We start from the raw sequence: 17,885 nt of genomic DNA, 5'->3' as shown, positions 1-17,885 counted from the left end.
AGAGTAGAAAGGCACCGATGTAGCTTCCAAAAGTACTTGAACTAAAAATAGCTACAGATTGTCTAATTTAGGGCGTGACAAGGATTTGAAGAGGAAAGCATTACAAGTATGACAAAACAGAGAACATAGTAATTTACAGCACATTACAGGCCCTTTGACCAACAATGCTATGCTGGCCAAGTAATCTACTCTAGAAACTGCCTAGAATTTCCCTAGCACATTGCCCTCTATTTTTCTAAGTTCCATGTACCTAAGAAGCTCTTAAAAGACCCTATTGTATTTGCTTACACCACTGCCGCTGGCAGTGCATTCCATGCACCCACCACTCTGTGTGGGAAAACTTACCCCTTACATCCCCTCAGTATCTATTTCCAAGCTCCTTAAAACTATGCCTCCTTGTGTTAGCCATTTCAGCCCTGGGAAAAAGCGTCTGGCTATCCACATGATCAATGTGAACCAAAAATGTAGGAATTGTAGAGCACTATGAAGGCTCCTCTAAATAAATATTTCCTTTCTTGAATTCTTCCCAGGTTACATGATGTTTTGAATAGACTATTGGCAAAATCAGCTAAACAGGAGAAAATGTATCGAGAAGAGAACCAGTCCTTAACTGACCAATACAAGAGAACCGTGGAACTATACAAAGACCTTCAGAAGAAAATGAGGTTTACAAAATCTGTATTTAGTTATTTGTAATTTTCAAGAAGTTTATTTGTGCATTTGGGTTCAGAATTGGGTTTAGTATCACTGTCATACTGTATGTTGTTTTGCGATAGCAGTACATTGCAATACATAATAAAAATCTATAAAATACAATAAGAAATATATTAAAGAAAATTTGAATGAAATTAGTGCAAAAGGAGAGCAAGAGTATTCACTAAGGAGAAGGATATTGAATTGTATAAGGTAAGGGAAACAAGTAGGGAAGTTATGGAAACTATGACGATTAAAGAGGAGGAAGTACTGGTGTTTTTAAGGAATCTAAAAGTGGATAAATCTCTGGGTCCTGACAGGATATTCCCTAGGACCTTGAAGGAGGTTAGTGTAGGAAATAGCAGGGGCTCTGATAGAAATATTTCAAATGTCAGTAGAAACGGGGATTGTGTCGGAGGATTGGCGTATTGCTCATGTGGTTCCATTGTTTAAAAAGGGTTCTAAGAGTAAACCTAGCAATTATAGGCCTGTCAGTTTGACGTCAGTGGTGGGTAAATTAATGGAAAGTATTCTTAGAGATGGTATATATAATTATCTGGATAGACAGGGTCTGATTAGGAACAGTCAACATGGATTTGTGCGTGGAAGGTCATGTTTGACAAATCTTATTGAATTTTTTGAAGAGGTTACGAGGAAAGTTGATGAGGGTAAAGCAGAGGATGTTCTCTATATGGACTTCAGTAAGGCCTTTGACAAGGTTCCACACGGAAGGTTAGTTAGGAAGTTTCAATCGTTAGGTATTAATATTGAAGTAGTAAAATGGATTCAACAGTGGCTGGATGGGAGATGCCAGAGAGTAGTGGTGGATAACTGTTTGTCAGGTTGGAGGCCGGTGACTAGTGGTGTGCCTCAGGGATCTGTACTGGGTCCAATGTTGTTTGTCATATACATTAATGATCTGGATGATAGGGTGGTAAATTGGATTAGTATGTATGCAGATGATACTAAGGTAGGTGGCGTTGTGGATAATGAAGTAGGTTTTCAAAGTTTGCAGAGAGATTTAGGCCAGTTAGAAGAGTGGGCTGAAAGATGGGAGATGGAGTTTAATGCTGATAAGTGTGAGGTGCTACATTTTGGTAGGAATAATCCAAATTACATGGTAAATGGTAGGGCATTGAAGAATGCAGTAGAACAGAGTGATCTAGGAATAATGGTGCATAGTTCCCTGAAGGTGGAATCTCATGTGGATAGGGTGGTGAAGAAAACTTTTGGTATGTTAGCCTTTATAAATCAGAGCATTGAGTATAGGAGTTGGGATGCAATGTTAAAATTGTACAAGGCATTGGTAAGGCCAAATTTGGAGTATTGTGTACAGTTCTGGTCACTGAATTATAGGAGAGATGTCAACAAAATAGAGAGAGTACAGAGAAGATTTACTAGAATGTTACCTGGGTTTCAGCACCTAAGTTACAGGGAAAGATTGAACAAGTTAGGTCTTTATTCTTTGGAGCGTAGAAGGTTGAGGGGGGACTTGATAGAGGTATTTAAAATTTATGAGGGGGATAGATAGAGTTGACGTGGATAGGCTTTTTCCATTGAGAGTAGGGGAGATTCAAACGAGGACATGAGTTGAGACTTAGGGGGCAAAAGTTTAAGGGTAACATGGGGGGAATTTCTTTACGCAGTGAGTGGTAGCTGTGTAGAATGAGCTTCCAGTAGAAGTGGTAGAGGCAGGTTCGGTATTGTCATTTGAAGCAAAATTGGATAGGTATATGGACAGGAAAGGAGTGGAGGGTTATAGGCTGAGTGCGAATCAGTGGGACTAGGTGAGAGTAAGCGTTCGGCATCGACTAGAAGGGCCGAGATGGCCTGTTTCTGTGCTGTAATTGTTATATGATTAAAAAGAAGAGGTTGTACTTGGGTTTATTGTCCATTCAAAAATCTGATGGTGGAGGGGAGAAGCTGTTCTTAAAGTGCTGAGTATGTGTGTTCATGCTCTTCCAACTCCTCCCTGACCGTAGCATTGAGAAGAGGACATGTCCTGGGTGATAATAATGAGGTCTTTAATACTGCCTTTTTGAGGCATCACCTTTTGAAAATGTCCTCAATGCTGGCAAGGTTAGTGCCCATGTTGGAGTTGGCTGAATTTGCAACCTTCTGCAGCTTTTTTTCAACTTCAGTGTACTCATTTATATTCTTCAAGAGAAATTTTGTTATACTCTTTCAGTCTCTCTTCCTTATCTGACATTTAGAAAAATTGATAGCCAGATCTGAACATATTCTCAAGCTATTGGTTTCTTTAACCTTTCTTTCCCATCCCTGGTGTCCTTGTTTTCAGTAGATTTTTAACTTTAAAAAAAATATAATTTGACAGGTGTAATCCTGTCATTGTTTTCTCAAGTCTAGAGACTGCATATAGCTGGAGCACAGTTTAAAGAGTTAACCATGTCATGCCAAATCGAGTTTGATCATATCAAGGTTACAGAAGTTTTAATCTTTTAGCTTATGTTTACAGTCAATCACATCCTTAACCTGCTGAACAACCTGCTGTCACATCATTGCTTGTTTTCATTTCAGTTGTACCGTTTCCCTAAATAACATCCTCTTAATTGGCTATTAAGATTGGCCAATAATTGCTTGCCCTGTGGATAGTGTCCAGTTCCTCAAAATTCCTATTGAACAAAAAAATTGTCTTTTTCATTAGGAATGGTCTTGGCAGTTCTTTATTCCACTCCATAGATGCTGCCTGATCTGTGGAGTTCCTACAGCATTTTGCATGTGTTGCTTTAGATTTCCAGCATCTCCAGAATCTCTTGTGTTTGTGACTATAAATCTTGAAATAAGCTCAGCACTAAAATGCTTCAATTTTAAGTAGAGTTAGGTCATAGTTTTTGTCAGTCTTCCAGATCATTAAAACAAAAGTAATTGCTCTGTAACACATTTCTTCTAGTAGTTTAAAATGTGGAAATCAGTGTTTTTCTTTTATCAGACATTTTGCTGCTGTTGATGCAAAAAAGTTTGAAGGCGTTTGGCTTATGAATGAGGAAGAGGTAAAGAATCTAGTCAAAAAGGTTCTCGATGCTGATAGGATAATTCACCATCAGCAGCTTGGATTGAGCTGGACAATGCCAGATCTGTGTTTCATGGAAAATGTTGGGCCAATTGTGCCTTGCACCGAGAAGAAGAAGTCAGCGGTCCAGCTGGCAGAAGAAGTTATTCTAGGAGGTAGGAAAATGAAACTTGGTCTGTAAATCCATTTATCAAATATCTAAGGCAATATTTGGATAGCCAAACCTAATATTCAGATATATAATGTCATCAGGTGTGGAGAAAGATAGATGATTTATGTAGGAAATGTATAATATACATAGTATTATATATAAATTGTTTTTGACTTGCCTTTGAGATGATCCCTTGTGTAAAAACTAGAAATGAAAGAAAAATTATCCTTCTCTCTCTGCACCTTAAGATGTTCCTGTTCTTCATCATAAGTTTAGAAGGGATCATATTAAATTCCATGTACAACTTTTCAGTTAGTAAAGCAGGTAATATTTGGAAAGGGTCAATAGTGTTGGACTAGTGTACTTATCAAGAATTAGTCACTCCAGTAGGTCAGTCCAATCACCTTTCCTTGACATTAGCATAGCCAAGTCTTTCTCATCAATGTTGAATATTACTGTTGAACAAAAATTGAAGAGGACCAGGTGTGTAAATATTGTGGCTACTGGAGCAGGTCAAAAACTCTTCTGTGGCAAATCACTCAATTTTTGACATCTCAAAGTAGTTCCACCATCTTAAAGAAACAAATCAGGAGCTGGCACAATATTATACATTTACCCTGGCAATTGCACTTCAAACAATCTAGAGATTAGCACTGCTGAAGAACACAATGAAACTGCAACTGGGGAAGGCCACCGGGCCCTCATGCCTATGCAGCATTCAATGTGATCATGGCTGATCTGTGCTGGCCTCCAACTATTCTTCTGTTCCATGTCCTAATTAATAATCCTCAATACATTGAAACTTCTAATATTTATTTATGTCCACCTTAAAAATATCTAATAATCTGGCCTTCATCAGACTATTCCAGAGACTGCTACGCCTTCAGTGAAGAAATTACTGCACACTTTAGATGGTAAGTCCCTTGTATTGTAACTGTGTCTCCTTGTTCATAACTCCCGCACTTCTGAGAGCATCTGAACATCTACTCTGTCAACCCCACTAAGAATTAGTCATGTAAATTTCCTTTAGACTGCCTCCAAAGTTGCTGTCTTCCTTTAATTTTACCAAAGGAGACCGAAACTGTGCATAGTGTTCTAGGTATGGCCTCACCAACATCCTGTACAAATGTAACAAAACCTCCTTATTCTTAAATTCCAACCCTTCGCAATAAAAGCCAACAAGCTGTTTGCCTTCCGAACTACTTGTTGTACGTGCCTGATAACATTAGTGATACACGTACTAGAACACCTAGATTCCTCTGAAATTTAGTCATTTGCAGTTACTCTCCATGTAGATAATAATCCACCTTTTGATTGCTCTAACATAACCTTTGCATGTTCTCACATTAAACCCATTTGCCAGGTTTTCACCCAGTCTTTCTGAATTCTGTTGCAGAATCAAGGATCTCATCGCAATCTACCCTTCCATTTAATTTAGAAACCTTGCATTTTGTTTCCTTTACCAAGGGTTTTTCAGGAGAATCTAAACAAGGAGGACTAAAGTGGCTTATCACCTCACAATTTCTTCATCCGAAAGAACGAAAAAATAAAAAGATTTTGAAGAAACTGTACACCATATTTTGTACATTTCAACAGAAATTTAACAAAGAAAATTATTCCTTGGCTGGCAACTGTTCATTGCTGGCAAGGCTAGAACTATCCTCCTCATTTTAATGCTTTTGGCAATCTAGTAGTGAATTGCTCCTTTCAACCATAGAATGTGGAGGAGGGACTTTCAGTATATGGACACTGTAACAATGAGGGATGATTTGTGGTGTGCTGGTGATAGGAGGACTGAATGTTTAGACTGGTAAGTGAAATGATAGTCAAGTGCAGTGCCTTGTCCTGAATGGTATCAGACTTGGTTTGTAGTTTGAGCTCCAATCATCTTGCAAACACTGAATATTTATTGGCACTCTTAATTTGTACCCTGTGTTGGAAAGTGTTTTGAGTTTCAGGAAACCTGTTACTCGCCATACAATAACCAGTGCCTGAGCAACTCTGTTGCAGTATTAACATGGTTTTCGGTTAAATTTTGTGCCAATATTGACTGAAGGCTAATACCAGATGTCGAAGATAGGTGGCTTGATTCTCTTGTTGAAAATAGTCTAAATGCCAATTGTCATTTTTCACTGCCTGACCAGATAGAGTTTGCTGCATGCAGGTTTGAATTGGACCTGTGAATGGAATTGAATATTCTGCAATCATTGTTCAAGCCTCCCTATTTCTGACTACAACATATGATGGAGGAAAAGTAGTTGATAAAATAGCTGAAGATAACACAATATTTGGCATTGGGGACTGCCTGGCTGATTGGCCTCTAATAAGTACAACTTACAACTATTGTCTTTGTGGGAGTTATCAATGCCACAAATCCCAGGAATCTTCAGTGTGGTGGTTAGTCAAATGATGGGCTCGATGAAGAGGTTAATTAGTTCCCTCAGCTTCTGGAATTCTGAAATTTGGTTAATTTTTCACCCAGATTTGACATGAACTAGACAGTCAGCCAAAGTCCATTCAAAAAAGACATTAGAGTCAGGGTACAGTGTCCCAGCTCCTTTGTTTTATTGCAGACTCATTGACGTGACATAGTGAATAAGGAGTGAAACTGAAAACAACAAAATGTAGTGCAGTTACTATGTCGTTCTGTTTACACAAGTAAACATATACAGATAAGTAAGGATTTAGTTAGGTTTCCTGCAGGTAAATATTATTAAGTTTGGACAAGTACAGTGCCTATAAAAAGTAATCACCCCCTCCTGAAAGTTTTCTTGTTTTATTGCTTTACAACATTCAATCAGAGTGGATTTAATTTGGCTTTTTTGACATTGATCAACAGAAACACTCTTTTGTGTCAAAGTGAAAACAGATCTCTACAAATTGATCTAAATTAATTACAAATATATAGCACAAAATAATTGCCTAAGTATTCACCCCCTTCAAGTCAGTGTTTACTAGTTGCATCTTTGGCAGCAATTACAGCCTTGAGTGTGAGTGGAAAGGTCTCTATCAGCTTTGCACATCAGGATACTGCAATTTTTCTCCATTCTTCTTCACAAAACTGCTCAAGCTCTTTCAGATTGCATGGGGATTGTGAATGAACAGCCCTTTTCAAGCCCAGGCAGAAATTCTCAATTGGATTGAGGTCTGGACTCTGACTTGGCCACTCCAAGACATTAACTTTTGTTGTTTTAAAGCCATCCCTGTGTACTTCTGGTATTTGCTTTGGGTCATTGTCTTGCTGGAAAACAAATCTTCTCCCAAGTCACAGTTCTCTTGCAGAATGCATAATGTTTTCCTCCAGGATTTCCCTGTATTTCGTTGCATTCATTTTGCCCTCTACCTTCACAAGCCTTGGGCATGGTGCAGTGAATCATCCCCATTGTATGATGCAGCCACCACCATGCTTCACGGTAGGGATGGTGTGTTTTTGATGACGTTCGGTGTTTGGCTTATGCCAAACAGCATTTAGTCTGATGGCCGAAAAGCTCAATATTCATTTCATCAGGCCATAGAACCTTCTTCCAGCTGACTTTAGAGTTTCCCACGTGCCTTTTAGCAAACTAGCCTAGATTTCATGTGAGTTTTTTCAACAGTGACTTTCTCTTTACCACTCTCCCATAAAGCTGTGACTGGTGAAGCACTCAGGCAACGGTTGTTATATGTCTCTCCCATCTCAGCCACTGAAGCTTGTAACGCCTCCAGAGTTATCATAAGTCTCTTGATGGCCTCCCTCACTTGTCCCCTTCTTGCACGGTCACTCAGTTTTGAGGACAGCCTGTTCCAGGCAGATTGACAGCTGTGTCATATGCTTTCCATTTCTTGATGATTGACTTAAATGTATTCCAATGTACATTCAGTGACTTGGAAATCTTCTTGTATCCATCTTCTGACTGGTGCTTTTCAATAACCTTTTCGTGGAGTTGCTTGGAGTGTTCTTTTGTCTTCCTGATGTAGTTTTTGCCAGGATACTGACTCACCATCTGTTGGACCTTCCAAGAACAGGTATATTTTTACTACAATCAATTGGAACACCTTGACTACACACAGGTCTCCTAAAACAGTTCTCCATTTAACTAATTATGTATCTTTTAAAACCAATTGGTTGCACCAGTGATTTGGTGTATCATATTAAAGGTGAGCGAATACTTATGCAATCAATTGTTTTGTGTTTTATATTTGTAATTAATTAAATCACTTTGTAGAGATCTGTTTTCACTTTGGCATGAAAGAGTTTTTCCATTGATCAGTGCCAAAAGAGCCAAATTAAATCCACTGTGATTCAATGTTGTAAAACAATAAAATGTGAAAACTTCGAAGTGGGGTGAATATATTTTATAGCACTGTAAATGCTACAGGTAAATAATGTGTAAATCATTAGTATCCAAGTTAGTGTCTAATAAACTCAAAAACATTCTATTTCAGCAAGAGGTTATTGATGCCTTTAAATTAACTTCTAAACAATATAACTTCAACTTACAGCCAGTGCTTCTGCTGGGGAAACAACAGAATGGCTTTCAATAGAATCTTTTGCTCTTAACATCAACCTCTGGTCTACTGCCAGCCAAAGTGCTTTTCTACTTACTACTTCCTGGCTGCACGGGAAGTGACCTAATATAGATCAGAAACTGCTCATTAAAATAAAAGCCTTGTTTGCATAACCACATAGAAAAACATTAATGAATTGCCCAAAGGCCTGAACAGGCAGGTTAAATAAGTAAATGTCATGGGAATGACACCTTGCATGCCTCTGCAAATGATTAAGTATATGCTGAGAAGGTGATAATTGGTCAGTTTCAATAAATTCCAATATTAGTCATTTTTAAAAATTTCATCTATTTTTCTTATCCATGAATTATTTCTCTCTTTATCTTGCCCAAGTAACTTTATTCAATTTAGGGAATGCTGTTACCATTCTGTATCTAGCTTGCACCGTGTTTTAGTTCTGAATTCTGAAAAAAGAAAAATGTATCCAGAAAGTGAGTGACATTGCTGCAGTTATATTCTATAATTCTACAGTTCTATGCATTAATGCTCCAGCATGTGTTGTTCTTGAATGGGGAAAACTGTGACCTTCACACTGTTCAAACTTTTTTTGACAGACAAACAGCCATGGGATTTACAGGAAGGAGCAGGAAAAGGGGATAAATCAGACACATATAATGCCATTTTCCGAAACACTTGTTATTCAGCTATCGAGGACAAGGCAATGGCACTGTGTGGTGGAAAACCTGGAGCGATCTCTTTGAACACAGTTAAAACATTGCTGGAAGTATTGTGTGATGAAACTGTGAGTAACTGCATTTCAGTTTCATCTTCCTAGCCTTGGTACTGATTAAAAATCTTTGATCAGCTTTTTAAAAAAAATCCTTGACAATGTAACATGTTTTTATTGTGTTGTATAGTGTATTCAGAGCTCTAATGTGCAATGTTTTGTTTCCAAAATCCAATGGGACTTGGCGGAAATTAGTTATGTCCCTAGATTTCATTAGACAATATTTTTGCTATTGGTGCTCATGTAAGGGTTGACAAATAAACACTTTAAAATTCAATTTCCTCGCAAGGCAAGGACACCAGCAACATTTTAAAAAAAGTTATTTGTTGTTAGAAAAAAATGCCATGAATGGTTCTGTGTTCCTTTTATAAGTCAGTTTAAACCTATTTAAAATATTAGTTAGTTACTATGAGTGGACAAGCTTCTCCGACATTTGTCATGAAGGAGATTGCGGCTGAGAGAAAAACTGGGTCAGCCACGATGAAATGGCAGTGTGGACTTGATGGGCCAAATGGCCTAATTCTGTTCTTGTATATTATTATTGTTTTACTAAATCCCATTTCAGATTCACTAAAATATTTGCACAATTAAAGATTTTGTGGAATATACGAGGAAATCTGCAGATGCTGGAAATTCAAGCAACACACACAAAATGCTGGTGGAACGCAGCAGACCAGGCAGCATCTATAGGAAGAAGCACTGTTGACATTTCGGACTGAGACCTTTTGTGGAATATTTTAGTTTGCAGGAAATTATAGTTTGTAGCATGGACAATACTTCATTTGTCATTAAATGAATGAGTTTGAATGGCCATTTGAATCATGATATTATCAGAAAAGTGTTGCATTTACAAATACTATTTGGCTTCTGATTGCTGAATTCACCACAAGCAAATAATTTCATTTGTTATTTTCACTGTTGTATATGAAGTTCACGCAACAAGTGAGCAGGAGGTTAGCAACATACAAATATTTGAAAAAAGAGCATTCAACCTGCTCCTCAGCTCTGCTCCTGCAATGGATAAAATTCAGCCTGATCTAATTGTAACCTCAACTGAATTCTCATCTACCCTCAGCAATTTTTTTTTATCCTCTTAATAAGTCCTGAAGATATTGGAGCAGAATTAGGCCATTTAGCCCATTGTGTCTGCTCTGCCATTTTATCATGGCTGATCCATTTTTACTCTCAGCCCCAGTCTCCTGCGTTCTCCCCTGTATCCCTTCATGCCCTGACTAAGTAAGAATCTGTCAACCTCTGCCTTAAGTATACGTAGAGAATTGGCCTCCACAGCTGCCCGTGGCAATGAATTCCACAGATTCATCGCTCTCTGATTAAAGAAATTCCTCCTCATCTCCATTCTAACAGGGTGTCCCTCTATTCTGATGCTGTGTCCTGTGGTCTTATTATCTCCCACCACAGGAAACATCTTCTCCACATTCACTCTATCAAGACCTTTCACCATTTGATAGGTTTCAATGAGGTCACCCCTCATTTTTCTGAAGTCCAGTGAATACAGGCCCAGAGCCATCAAATGCTCTTCATATGACAAGCTGTTCAATCCTAGAATCATTTCGTGAACTTCCTTTGAACCCTCTCCAGTTTCAGCACATCATTTCTAAGATAAGGAACCCAAAACTGCTTACAATACTCCAAGTGAGGCCTCACCAGTGTTTTATAACGTCTCAACATTACATTGTTGCTTTTATATTCTGTTCCTCTTGAAATGAATGCTAACCTTTCATTTGCCTTCCTCACCACAGACTTGATCTGCAAATTAACCTTTGGGAAATCCTGCGCAAGGTCTCCCAAGTCCCTTTGCGCCTCAGTTTTTTTCCATTTCTCTCCTTTTATAAAATAGTGAACCCTTTCATTTCTTCTACGTAAGTGCATGAACATACACTTCCCGGCACTGTATTCCATCTGCCACCTCTTTGCTCATTCTCCTAATCTAAGTCCTTCTGTAGCCTCTCTATTTCTACAAAACCATCTGCCCCTCCACCTATCTTCATATCGTCTGCAAGCATTGCAACCAAGCTGTCATTTCCATCATCTAAATCATAGAAACATAGAAAACCTGCAGCACAATACAGGCCCTTCAGCCCATAAAGCTGTGCCGAACATGTGCTTACTTTAGAAATTACCTAGGGTTATCCATAGCCCTCTTATTTTCCTAAGCTCCATGTACCTATCTGGAACTCTCATAAAAGACCCTATTGTATCCGCCTCTACCAACGTTGTCGGCAGCCCATTCCACACACTCACCACTCTGCGTAAAAAAACAACTACTACTTACCCCGACATCTCCTCTACCTACTTCCAAACAGCTTAAAACTGGACCCTCTTGTTCTAGCCATTTCAGAAAAGCCTCTGACTCCACATGATCAATGCCTCTCATCATCTTATACGCCTCTATCAGATCACCTCTTATCCTCCGTTGCTCCAAGGAAGAAAGGCTGAGTTCACTCAACCTATTCTCATAAGGCATGCTCCCCAATCCAGGCAACATCCTTGTAAATATCCTCTGCACTCTTTCCATGGTTTCCGCATCCTTCCTATAGTGAGGCGACCAGAACTGAGCACAGTACTCCAAGTGGGGTCTGACCAGGGTCCTATATAGCTGCAACATTACCTCTCAGCTCCTAAACTCAAACCCATGATTGATGAAGGCCAATGTACCATATGCCTTCTTAACCACAGAGTCAACCTGCACAGCAGCTTTGAGTGTCCTGAGGACTCGGACCCCAAGATCCCTCTGGTCCTCCACATTGTCAAGAGTCTTACCATTAATACAAATTCTGCCAAGAGCCTTACCATTAGAGCTGTATTCTGCCATCATATTTGACCTGCCAAAATGAGCCACCTCACACTGGTTGAACTCCAACTGCCTCTTCTCAGCCCAGTTTTGCATCCTATCAATGTCCCGCTGTAAACTCTGACAGCCCTCCACACTATCCACAACACTCCCAACCTTTGTGTCATCAGCAAATTTACTATCCCATCCCTCCACTTCCTCATCCAGGTCACTTCTAAAAATCATGAAGAGTAGGGATTCCAGAACAGATCCCTGAGTCATACCACTGGTCACTGGCCTCCATGCAGAATATGACCCATCTACAAACACTTTCTGCCTTCTGTGGGCAAGCCAGTTCTGGATACACAAAGCATGTCCCCTTAGATCCCATGCCTCCTTACTTTTGCATAGTGTATCTTATCAAATGCCTTGTTGAAATCCATATACACTATACCTACTGGACCACCTTCATCAATGTGTTTAGTTACATCCTCAAAAAATCCAATCAGGCTCGTAAGGCATAACCTGCTTTTCACAAAGCCATTCTGACTATTCCTAATCATATTATAGCTCTCCAAATATCAATAAACCCTGCCTCTCAGGATCTTCTCCATCAACTTACCAACCACTGAAGTAAAACTCACTGGTCTACAATTTCCTGGGCTAACTCTACTCCCTTTCTTGAATAAGGGAACAACATCCGCAACCCTCCAATCCTCCGGAACCTCTCTCGTCCCCATTGATGATGCAAAGATCATCGCCAGAGCTCAGCAATCTCCTCCCTCGCCTCCCACAGTAGCCTGGGGTACATCTCGTGTGGTCCCGGTGACTTATCCAACTTGAGGCTTTCCAAAAGCTCCAGCACATCCTCTACCTTAATATCTAAATGCTCAAGCTTTTGAGTCTTCTGTAAGTCATCCCTATAATCACCAAGATCCTTTTCCTTAGTGAATACTGAAGCAAAGTATTCATTAAGTACCTGTGCTATTTCCTCTGGTTCCATACACACTTTTCCACTGTCACACTTGATTGGTCCTATTCTTTCATGTTTTATCCTCTTGCCCTTCACATACTTGTGGAATGCCTTGGGATTCTCCTTAATCCTGTCTGCCAAGGCCTTCTCATGGCCTCTTCTGCCTTTCCTAATTTCATTCTTCAGCTCCTTCCTGCTAGCCTTATAATCTTCTAGATCACTATTATTACCTAGTTTTTTGAACCTTTTGTAAGCTCTTCTTCTTGACTGGATTTACAACAGCCTTTGTACACCACGGTTCCTGTACCCTACCATTCTTTCCCTGTCTCATTGGGACGAACCTATGCAGAACTCCACGCAAATATCTCCTGAACATTTGCCACATTTCTTCCGTATGTTTTCCTGAGAACATCTGCTTCCAATTTATGCTTCCAAGTTTTTGCCTGATAGCCTCATATTTTCCCTTGCCCCAGTTCAACACTTTCCTAACTTGCATATTCTTATCTCTCTCCAAAGCTATGGTAAAGGAGATAGAATTGTGATCACTATCTCCAGAATGCTCTCCCACTGAGAGATCTGGCATCTGACTGGATTCATTTCCCAATACCAGATCAAGTACTGCCTCTCCTCTTGTAGGTTTGATGAGCCAAAGCCACTGTAAAGACTGTCACCCTCCAAGACAATGACAACTGCACTTGCACTTGAATAATTCTTATTGGTCCTTTCAAATTAATTCCTCTTGCTGTTTGGTTGCTCCTCAAATCAGAAAAAACTGCCACGAAACTCTGCCTTCAAGCTCTCGATTGCAGTCCTGATTCAAAAAGTAGCTCTTTTTACACACCCCTGACGTGGTTGTCCAACTCAAAGAAAACTGGCTGAAAGCTCTGCTTTTTAAATCTTGAATGCAGACCTGACTGAAAGGTAGCTCTTATTACGCACCACTGCTTGCTGATTGACTACTCCTCAAATCAGAAAAAAAACTGCTGTGAAACTCTGCCTTCAAAATCTTCTAATCTGTCTACCACCACTCTAAATGTAGCCAAAAAGTCATCTTATAGTATCTTTTTGAGGAGAATTATTCCTTTGGCTCATGATCCTCCAAAAGAAGAAATTTCAACTTGTTTCTAACTTAGATGGGTGACCACTTACTTTTAAACAGTGACCCTTATCTAAGATGCTCTCCGAAGACGCAACATTGTCTCCAATTGAACTTCGTCATACCACACATGAGCATTAATTATTCCAATTACAAGAACTTAGATGATTCCATAGTGTTTTCTCTTGACAATGAATTAATGCAGGATATGTTTGTACCACATATGAGTGCTTGATCTTAATTTCACAGGGAATATATTCATTTCTACAGAATTGCTTTTACATTGCTGTACTTAGAATTTAAAATGGCATTTTTTCCCCTATTGACAGGGATTCCTGATTGAAGGCAAGCTTCGTAAAATTCTTGGTTCCCTCAAGCAAGAGGAAGGATCACTAATTAAACTTGATGCCATATTTGCTGTAAGAATTTAAGATTTTTTATGGGAACATTTCTGAGCAGCCTTTATGCTTTACATCAAGTTTATAAGGACCCATTTTCACTTTATAATTGAGGATTTACTGTTTCATGATGCAGTCAATAATCGTAGTCTCCAATTCTGTATGGCTGTATCTAATTAAAATGCTGTTCCTGTGTTTAAAAAAAAAATTGTGTTGGACATCATTGGTGAATTTTCATCATTTAGTTCCATGCTCGAGTTCATGGTTTTAAACACTGTGTAACAATTCAGGTCATTTACGCAGCTGAGATGATTATTTGCTAATAGCTCGACCTTTTGCTACTCATAGAACAAGGTAGCTATGAGTTCTTGTTCTTTGGGCAAGACAGTCAGATTGTGCCTCTGCTGGGTTGACCAGATCGTATTTTTTGGGCACAAATGTATGGTTTTAGTGAGGACAGAGGGCACAGCAAAGCCCTTTTTAGTCTGTTGCTGCAGTTGGTGATTAAGTGCTACCTCCTCTAGTATCTGCAGAGTGCTTCATGGTTTTATAGCTGGAGGTGTGTAAGGAATGGGAGGTGAAGGTTGTGCTGATAGTGAGCTTGTGAGAAAATGTCACCATCTGACTGTTGAGCAGATGTGTTCATCTCTGGAGATTATTGTTTGCTGAGTGATGCAGGTGTGATGAATAGGCCAAAAGTGTGAGTGAGTGCTTTGTTCTTTTGAACATATCAGACATATGGGATCATTACATTTCTCATGGCACTATGGGGAAGATTTTGTGTCACCACTTTAGACATGTATTTGCTTTACCTTTTCATTGTTCTTGGACCTTCCTCAAAAGTGCAGCATCTCTCTCTTCCTATCAATTTTTATGTATTTGCAATATCACCATACGTGAAAGCAACACCCTGTTCTTGTGCCACCATCCTCCCTCTCATTGCTTCCTATTTTGTATAAACACACTCATCTGCATTTGAAATGTGCGACAACCTTCTCCTTTTAAGAGGTTCACTGAAAGTTCATTTCAGCAAATGTATGGTTTTTAAACTGTTGCTGTTGAGTGCAGTGATAAGCAAAATATCATGATTGACTTTTCTTCAACTCACATAAGTATGTAAATGCATTGGAACAAAGTGGTGTAGTTCCTCCAAAACAGCACAATATTAGTGTGCAGTTCTCGTGCATGGTTGACTTTCAAGGACTGAAGCTTTGGATCAATCCTTGGTGAAGCTGCTGCTGTATTCTGTCTGACTACAAAACTAGATCAGATTTTTTAAGCAGGTTGATTGCATAAAAGGTGGACTCTTTGCCAGCTTGGTTATTTCGGTGATCATTCATTACCTAATAACATATTAGAAATATTTGGCAAAGCACCAACTACATTTTTGTCGATTCAGTGACCACCTAGCCCAATATGGAGTGAACGCAAATCCCAAGGTGACAAGATAATTACTGAAATTCTTCTATAGGAATAAATCAGGTGGAGGTATGGGTGTGAGTAAATGTGAGTAATTTTATCAAGGGTAGGGAGAGCCTGACTGCCTTTGTGTTACATGGGACCAAATTACAGTAAAAACTAAATTAGTTCTTTTTCTAGAGAGAGAGAGAGAGAGAGAGAAATATGGGACATCTGTTTGAGATATTTCTGATTTGAAAATTAAAATTGAAATTGTGAATCATTTTCACCATACACAGGCTTTGGGAATTGAAAATGCGGATGATATCATCAAGCTGACAGACTTTTTTACACAGAATTCTGAAACATCTAAATATGAATTGGATAAGGTAAGATAATTATTTTGATACAGACAAACTTTTGGTCATTATCACTTTCAAGAAAGGTTAGCATAGAATTGCATTTACAGGAACTTTAGAACACACTAGGCCTATTCAAGTTTCTGTACAAAAGTTTGGATGTAATGCTGAAAATTGTTAATTTCTTCAGAACTGCCACCTTTTGGAAGAGTCATTGAACTAACTGATTTGCTGTCTGGGTAGACTTGAAAGATCACAGTGACCAAACGAGGGGATTTCCAAGCGTGCAGTATTTCTTAAATTACCTTGGTTACTTCATAGTTATTTCTGATGTAAAAATTAATTGGTGTTTCCTTCATCACTTCAGTGAGTCTAATTTTAAAAGTTTTCTGGTGTTCCAAACATAGTAGTGTTGTACAAATACAACAGCATTTTTTTTAAGCCTTTGTTAAGGAGTTATTTGCAACCAGATGGAAATTTCCTATTGTTTTATTTCTTTGGTATCACAGAATTTTTTTTTTTAGGAGACTGGGCATTTATTTGTGGACTTTCAATGCAGTTTTTCTAATGATGTATATAGTAGGACAAATGGCGGAGTGGATTCCTCTATCCCAGCAGAATGGAAAGAGATTGGAATCAGTTTGCAGTAGGCTGTAGTCCACATTAGGCAAGGAATCAGTACACTTGCTGATGACCTCAGAGAAAGTTGGTCACTTGATATAGTGACCCCTGCGGCAGTGCAGCGACTTTCCCATTTCCAGTAACAATTACTGTTGAACATCAGTAAACTAGGTCTCTGATATGTCATTGAGTCAAGAATTCAGTCAAGAATAATTGTCAAAGCAGACATTACTCAATTTTAAGCTGTTTTGAACTTTATGTGAAACACCTAAATTGTGTGTAAGGTTAAGGTGCAAGGTGATTCAAGATTGTCAAATGTCATTTCCAGCACACAAATGAAAAGGAGAGCAAAATAATTGTTACTCTGAATCCAATGTAGCAAGAATAAACATGTATCCACATAGATAGGGTGTTGTAGGTGTAGGTTAGTGGGTGGAGGTGTGGATCAGCCTTGCTGCTTGTGGAAAGTAACTGGTTTTGAGTTTGGCGGTACTGACATGGATGCCACGCAGCCTCCTGCTTGATGGGAGTGGGATAACCGCTCCATCAGCGGGGTGTGGGTTCCTTCATGATGTTACTGACCCTTTTCTGGCACCTTTCTGCGTATGTGTGTATATGTCTGTCCCTCCGTCCCTCCCTTGGTAATAGGTAGGGTGGTGTTGCGTCGAGAGGTTTTGACTACTTGTTCTAGGGCCTCCTGTCTGCCGCAGTGCAGTTTCCATACCATGCAGTAATGCAACATGTTGGGATGCTCTCCACTGCACATCTGTATAAGGATAGTATAGATGTACATAGTTCAGCTCTCTTCAGCCTCCTCAGAGGCATTGGGAGAGTAGAAAAAGTAGAGATTTTTTTTTCGATTTTCTGACTTTGGTTTTTGCAAGGACAATACAGCCTATGGAGAAGCACTGAATACCTGATTCGGGACTTCCAAGTTAAATTACATTTGTGTGGATGTCCCAAACATACAGAAACTTCATTGTATATGTTTGTTTTCATTACATATTGAAAAAGTTGAATCATTGCTGTAGTTTATCGAAGCACAGAGCATTGGCTCATGCACCATTGGCTTTTAGAGGAGATTTAACAATGAACAGTT

General features: G+C 39.2%; 1 protein-coding gene across 1 annotated transcript in view; it reads left to right on the top strand.

Moving 5' to 3' along the window:
- Positions 1 to 17,885, top strand: part of drc1 (dynein regulatory complex subunit 1 homolog (Chlamydomonas)) — a 91,734-nt gene that overhangs the window by 62,665 nt on the left and 11,184 nt on the right. Inside the window, exons 9-13 of the mRNA XM_073057043.1 lie at positions 531 to 665; positions 3,644 to 3,879; positions 8,978 to 9,165; positions 14,340 to 14,429; positions 16,106 to 16,195. Coding sequence (XP_072913144.1) covers positions 531 to 665; positions 3,644 to 3,879; positions 8,978 to 9,165; positions 14,340 to 14,429; positions 16,106 to 16,195 — 739 coding nt within the window. The remainder of the gene's footprint in view (positions 1 to 530; positions 666 to 3,643; positions 3,880 to 8,977; positions 9,166 to 14,339; positions 14,430 to 16,105; positions 16,196 to 17,885) is intronic.

This window comes from Hemitrygon akajei, chromosome 9 (genome assembly GCF_048418815.1).
Source record: "Hemitrygon akajei chromosome 9, sHemAka1.3, whole genome shotgun sequence".
Taxonomy (NCBI): Eukaryota; Metazoa; Chordata; class Chondrichthyes; order Myliobatiformes; family Dasyatidae; genus Hemitrygon; species Hemitrygon akajei.
The sequence above is the reverse complement of the archived record's forward strand: the minus strand, read 5'-3'. Positions and strand labels throughout refer to the sequence as shown.